Source organism: Salvelinus fontinalis, chromosome 6, assembly GCF_029448725.1.
Source record: "Salvelinus fontinalis isolate EN_2023a chromosome 6, ASM2944872v1, whole genome shotgun sequence".
Taxonomy (NCBI): Eukaryota; Metazoa; Chordata; class Actinopteri; order Salmoniformes; family Salmonidae; genus Salvelinus; species Salvelinus fontinalis.
This window is the reverse complement of record NC_074670.1, coordinates 83,896,281-83,903,711: the sequence shown is the minus strand read 5'-3', so window position 1 is coordinate 83,903,711 and position 7,431 is coordinate 83,896,281. Positions and strand designations below refer to the sequence as shown.

The window sequence follows — 7,431 nt, the reverse complement described above, 5'->3', positions numbered from 1 at the left end:
AATCCTTATTGGAAGATTCACGGAATCGGGAGGAAATAAGAAAGGATTCTGAATCCCTCCAACCCTGATTTCTGGAAAACTAGGGAATTTTGGGGGGAAAATTACCGTAATTTGTGCAACTCTACTCTGAACTCGGTGTGTGTGCTGTTGCAGGGGGGGACTGTGGTGACAGAGAAAGAGGTGAATCCATTCATGTTCGGTCTGTTGGGATTGGTGGCAGGCCTCATCATCGTCCTGGCTGTCATGACAACATCTCTCGTCTGCACCCGCAGGAGGTAAGCTGAGACCTGGGCACGTATGTATAAAAACATCTCAGAGTAAAAGCGCTGATCTAGGATCTGTTCTGTCCTTTAGATTATAATGGATTGAAGTGTGTGTGGACATAGGTACCTGATCCTAGATCAGTATTCTGACACGTTTGATACATATGATTCACACACAAAAAAAAAGTCACATTTTATTTGTCACATGTTATGGTACTGAGTCAATGTGGAGGCTATACACAAGGGGTACCGGTACAGAGTCAATGTACCGGTAACTAGTATGGGTTATTTAGTATGTGTAACTAGTATGGGTTAGTAAGTATGGGTAACTAGTATGTGTAACTAGTATGGGTTATTTAGTATGGGTAACTAGTATGTGTAACTAGAATGGGTTATTTAGTATGTGTAACTAGTATGGGTTAGTAAGTATGTGTAACTAGTATGGGTTATTTAGTATGTGTAACTAGTATGTGTAACTAGTATGGGTTATTTAGTATGTGTAACTAGTATGGGTTATTTAGTATGTGTAACTAGTATGGGTTATTTAGTATGTGTAACTAGTAGGGGTTAGTAGGTATGGGTAACTAGTATGGGTTAGTAAGTATGGTTAACTAGTATGGGTTAGTAGGTATGGGTAACTAGTATGGGTTATTTAGTATGTGTAACTAGTATGTGTACCTAGTATGGGTTATTTAGTATGTGTAACTAGTATGGGTAACTAGTATGTGTAACTAGTATGGGTAACTAGTATGTGTAACTAGTATGGGTAACTAGTATGTGTAACTAGTATGGGTTATTTAGTATGTGTAACTAGTATGGGTAACTAGTATGTGTAACTAGTATGGGTTATTTAGTATGTGTAACTAGTATGGGTTATTTAGTATGTGTAACTAGTATGGGTTAGTAGGTATGGGTAACTAGTATGGGTTAGTAAGTATGGGTAACTAGTATGGGTTAGTAGGTATGGGTAACTAGTATGGGTTAGTAGGTATGGGTAACTAGTATGAGTTAGTATGTATGTGTAACTAGTATGGGTTAGTAAGTATGTGTAACTAGTATGGGTTATTTAGTATGTGTAACTAGTATGGGTTAGTAAGTATGGGTAACTAGTATGGGTTAGTAGGTATGGGTAACTAGTATGGGTTAGTTAGTATGTGTAACTAGTATGGGTTAGTAAGTATGGGTAACTAGTATGGGTTAGTATGTATGGGTAACTAGTATGGGTTAGTAAGTATGGGTAACTAGTATGGGTTAGTAAGTATGGGTAACTAGTATGGGTTAGTAGGTATGGGTAACTAGTAGGGGTTAGTAAGTATGTGTAACTAGTATGGGTTATTTAGTATGGGTAACTAGTATGGGTTATTTAGTATGTGTAACTAGTATGGGTAACTAGTATGTGTAACTAGTATGGGTAACTAACCTATGGACGGTGAAATGTTACAGCTACAGAACGAAGCTGAAGGCAGCTAAAGCCATGAACTCAGCAGCCATGGTGGTGACTGGTGGAGATCAGAAGAGTGGGCCTGTCGTGCCTGGAACCAACAAGTACACCATGGAGGGGTGAGTCCTGTCCTCCACACATAGCCTGCATCCTAAATGGCACCCTATTCCTTGCATAGTGCACTAGTTTTAACCCGGGCCCATAGGGTGGATCCTAAAGGGTACCCTATTCCTTGCATAGTGCACTAGTTTTAACCCGGGCCCATAGGGTGGATCCTAAAGGGCACCCTATTCCTTGCATAGTGCACTAGTTTTAACCTGGACCCATAGGGTGGATCCCAAATGGCACCCTATTCCTTGCATAGTGCGCTAGTTTTAACCCGGGCCCATAGGGTGGATCCTAAATGGCACCCTATTCCTTGCATAGTGCACTAGTTTTAACCCGGGCCCATAGGGTGGATCCCAAATGGCACCCTATTCCTTGCATAGTGCACTAGTTTTAACCCGGGCCCATAGGGTGGATCCAACTCCCTACGTGAAATGTACATAATTACACAATAACACACAGTGCATTTGGAAATTATTCAGACCCCTTGACTTTTTCCACATTTTGTTTCGTTATTATTCTAAAAATGTATTAAATAAAATGTTTTCCTCATCAATCTACACTCAATACCCCAGGTAGAAATGCTTGCAAAATTATTACACATTTAACACTGAAATATCATGTATGATTCTGCCACCACCATGATTCACCGTAGGGATAGCGCCACAATATCCCACAATGACAAAGCAAAAACTGTTTTTTGTTAGACATTTTTGCAAATGTATTAAAAACAAAATTATCTTATTTAAATAAGTAATCAGACCCTTTGCTATGAGACAGGAAATTGAGCTCATGTGCATCCTGTTTCAATTGATCATCCTTGAGATGTTTCTACAAATTGGAGTCCACCTGTGGTAAATTCAATTGATTGGAAATTATTTGGAAAGGCACACACCTGTCTATATAAGGTCCCACAGTTCACAGTGCATGTCAGTCCAAAAACGAAGCCATAAGTTCGAAGGAATTGTCTGTAGAGCTCCGAGACGGGATTGTGTCGAGGTACAGATCTGGAGGAGGGTACCAAAACATTTCTGCATTATTGAAGGTCCCCAAAAACACAGTGGCCTCCATCATTCTTAATTGGAAGAAGTTTGGAACCACCAACACCGCCCGGCCAACTTGAGCAATCGGGCGAGTAGGGCCTTGGTCAGGGAGGTGACCTCTGTGGATATGGGAGAACCTTCCAGAAGAACAACCATCTCTGCAGTACTCCACCAATCAGGCCTTTATGGTAGAGTGGCCAGACTGAAGCCACTCCTCAGTAAAAGGCACATGACAGCCCGCTTGGAGTTTGCAAAAAGCCACCTAAAGGACTCTCAGACCGTGAAAAACAATATTCTCTGGTCTGATGAAACCAAGATTGAACTCTTTGGCCTGAATGCCAAGCGTCACGTCTGGAGGAAACCTGGCTCCGTCCCTACGGTGAAGCATGGTGGTGGCAGCCTCATGCTGTGGGGATGTTTTTCAGCGGCAGGGACTGGGAGACTCGTCAGGATCGAGGGAAAGATGAACAGAGCAAAGTACAGAGAGATCCTTGATGAAAACCTGCTCCAGAGAGCTCAGGACCTCAGACTGGGGTGAAGGTTCACCTTCCAACAGGATAACGACCCTAATCACACAGCCAAGACAACGCAGGAGTGGCTTCGGGACAAGTCTCTAAATGTCCATGAGTGGCCCAGCCAGAAGCCCAGACTTGACCTCCATCGAACATCTCTCTAGAGACCTGAAAATAGCTGTGCAGCAACGCGCCCCATCCAACCTGACAGAGCTTGAGAGGATCTGCAGGGAAGAATGGGAGAAACTCCCCAAATACAGGTGTGCCAAGCTTGTAGCGTCATACCCAAGAAGACAAGGCTGTAATCGCTGCCAAAGTTACTTCAACAAAGTACTGATGAAAGGGTCTGAATACTTACGTAAATGTAATATTTAAGTTTTTCATATTTTATAAATTTGCCAAAAATTTATAAAAACCAGTTTTTGCTTTGTCATTATTGGGTATTGTGTGAAGATTGATGATGTGAGGGGGGGGGGGGAATAATTTAATCCAGTTTTTGAATAAGACTGTAACGTACCAAAATGTGTAAAAAGTCAAAGGGGTCTGAATACTTTCCCGAATGCACCGTATTTCTTTATGGTTCCACCCTGTCTTTGCTTTCGGCAAAAACCTGAGAAGGTATTTTGGACCGCAGTTTTAAACACCTGTTTAGTTTTTTTTACCACAAAGCACATTTCAAATGCAGTGTAAACAGGTTGTCAAATCATTTCACTTGTCAAATGTGCCAAGGGAACAGGGAAGTAGGGTAGCCTAACAGTGTTATCTCTGCCTCTGTGTTTTTGTCTAGGGCTAACCCGGTGCTCAACTTGAACATCGACACAGCCACAGACCTGGGCTTCGACGAAGAAGGCTCTAACGCTGACAGAGTCAGGTAGAAACCACCTATTGATGATGATGATGATGACAATAAGAACAATATGTGCAGACCGTGTGGTCTAGTAGTAATACTCACGGCCATAAGATTTGATTTGAACACTACACTACAGAGTCATGTGAACACTACAGAGTCATGTGAACACTACACTACAGAGTCATGTGAACACTACAGAGTCATGTGAACACTACACTACAGAGTCATGTGAACACTACACTACAGAGTCATGTAAACACTACACTACAGCATCATGTGAACACTACACTACAGAGTCATGTGAACACTACACTACAGAGTCATGTGAACACTACAGAGTCATGTAAACACTACACTACAGAGTCATGTAAACACTACACTACAGCGTCATGTGAACACTACACTACAGAGTCATGTGAACACTACACTACAGAGTCATGTGAACACTACAGAGTCATGTGAACACTACAGAGTCATGTGAACACTACAGAGTCATGTGAACACTACACTACAGAGTCATGTGAACACTACAGAGTCATGTGAACACTACAGAGTCATGTGAACACTACAGAGTCATGTGAACACTACAGAGTCATGTGAACACTGCACTACAGAGTCATGTGAACACTACAGAGTCATGTGAACACATTACTACAGAGTCATGTGAACACTACAGAGTCATGTGAACACTACACTACAGAGTCATGTAAACACTACAGAGTCATGTGAACACTACACTACAGAGTCATGTGAACACTACACTACAGAGTCATGTGAACACTACAGAGTCATGTGAACACTACAGAGTCATGTAAACACGTTACTACAGAGTCATGTGAACACTACAGAGTCATGTGAACACTACAGAGTCATGTGAACACTACCGAGTCATGTGAACACTACAGAGTCATGTAAACACGTTACTACAGAGCCATGTAAATATGTGTAGATGTGGGTGTCATCTGAGACACTGACAAATACATGTGTATTTACGCATCGCCATTAAATCTAGCATTCCTCTGATTGTCCTATCATGCAACCAAGAACAGTGTTTCAAAATGTCTATACTGGTAATGTTCTTTGCTATTTTTTCTCCATTGGACAGTATTGAGATGTTATTGCTGACATTAATTAAGGTGTCATCGTCATGGACTCCTCTTTGTATGACTCTAATTTAGTGCATTTCTTTTTCAATTCAAGCCTGAATTCCTTGGACTACAACATAGACATGGCCATGTCTGACAAGGATACGATGCCCATGATGGTAACGTTATAGTTCATTATAGTTATTATTATTACTAAGTTATTATCATTATTCTGGATGGTCATGGCTGCCGTCTCCCTGTGTAGATGATCCAGGAGGAGGATGAGGAGGAGTGGGGAGTAGATAACCCCCATGTTGAGCCTCTGGGTGAAGCCTTGGCCCAGCGTGGCAAGAAGAGAGACAACAACAGCCCTAGTTTTACCTTCGCTAACCCTTCACTCAGCACCACAGACCTGTGAGTGGCTGCCATCTTGGGGCAGTATCACTGACCTGTGACGGCCATTTTGGGATCTATGATACTGACCGCGGGTTCATAAAATGGACACCGTAAAATGGACCTTGCTTCCTGGAAAAGGATAGATGCCAAACTCTGTGCTAGAAAGACAATGTGACTTTTGAGATTAAATCAAGTTCAAATCTAATCTTTTTGTTGGTGTTGAACCACTCGTTTGCATGCTATTATTTGATTCAATTTAGGGAATATTTCCGTGTAAACATTTATCACAACACATAGTACAGTGATGTTAGATTAGCCGGCTTGCTATTTGCTGCAACAGTATATCACAGCTTTGCTTTCGTCAAACGTCCCGAACGTCCTCATGAATCCATCGTTTTTGTTGTTGTTGTTGAACATCAAACCTAAAGCAAAAACATGACATTTTGGGATGAAAAGCAAAAATTACAAATGTTTTTCATTGTGAATCATTTTATTAGTAGTATTTTTCCAAATGTGTAAAGATTTGATTGATATTTTTTTAATACATTATGCTTTGCGAAGTTGACGTTTTTTTATATTCATTTCGTTCCGTTTTTTTTTTTCTCTCTCCGTTTATTATGAAACTCAACACTTGTATCTGGAATCGTGTGTTGAGTTTAAGTACGACCCCTTTCAAGAGTACGGACATCTACTAACGGTTGATTGGACTCTTTCTAATACGACCTCCACGGTATTTTATTGAACTAAAAAAACATTTTTTTTCATATATATAAAACTCATTATAAATATACAGGTTGGCCAAATGCTGTAACTTCTAAACATGTTTCTATATTTCTACTTAACGTACTGTATTATTAGTGCCTGGGGGTTTTGTGAGGGTGTAAGTATGGTGTGTGTGTTAGCTGAGGCCAAACCTAAGGCGATACAGGAATGGAGGAGAGAGAGTGTGTGTTGAATCATTTCAGTTGTGTTTTTGCAGATATTCAAATTGGCTGTATTTAAATGAATGTATGGTAAATGCAATCATCCAATAAAAATGGGTTTTCTTCAAATATTCATTCTTGAAACAATGTTATTGGTTTACAGAAATATTAACATATATGGTACTTAAAGGGACAGTGTGAGATTCTGGCAATGGAGCTCTTTTTTCTACTTACCCAGAGTCAGATGAACGATTTCTATGTTGTTTTTTGGTGCAGTTTGAAGGAGGATGCGGGTTTTTTCGTGAGCCATTGTTTATACCGGCTCAGTTAGCATGCTAACTGGGGCTTAATTGCCAGAATCACACTATTCCTTTAAGGGATGAATTCCCATTAACTTAAAACACACACAAATGTACATAGTCTCATGTCTCACATCACAATCAACGAGATATAACTATCACAAAATGTGATTATCAATGTAGCTGGCAAATAAATACATTTGGCTGTAGGAGTTATTACTTTTGAAAAATTACCTTGAATGGACAATTGCCATTGAACAAATTTTTCAAAAAGTAACATTTGCACAATAACACAAAGAGATAATGCAAGAAAAACAATTAACACAAAGAGTTAATGGAATAAACACAATTAACACAATAACACAAAGAGATAATGCAAGAAACACAATAGACACAATAACACAAAGAGATAATGGAATAAACACAATTAACACTACAACACAAGCAGATAATGCAAGAAACACAATTAACACAATAACTGAAATGAACACTTTGCACCAATCACAACATTACA

The 7,431-nt window shown here is 40.2% G+C and overlaps 1 protein-coding gene across 2 annotated transcripts in view; it reads left to right on the top strand.

The window, feature by feature from the left end:
* The window catches only part of cdhr2 (cadherin related family member 2), a 37,578-nt gene extending 30,825 nt beyond the window's left edge, over positions 1 to 6,753 (top strand). For both annotated transcript variants that reach the window (XM_055927854.1, XM_055927852.1), the window contains exons 27-31: positions 154 to 275; positions 1,707 to 1,823; positions 4,152 to 4,235; positions 5,415 to 5,478; positions 5,565 to 6,753. In XM_055927854.1, the coding sequence (XP_055783829.1) occupies positions 154 to 275; positions 1,707 to 1,823; positions 4,152 to 4,235; positions 5,415 to 5,478; positions 5,565 to 5,717 (540 nt within the window). In that variant the 3' untranslated portion in view covers positions 5,718 to 6,753. The remainder of the gene's footprint in view (positions 1 to 153; positions 276 to 1,706; positions 1,824 to 4,151; positions 4,236 to 5,414; positions 5,479 to 5,564) is intronic.
* The last annotated feature ends 678 nt before the right edge of the window (positions 6,754 to 7,431 follow it).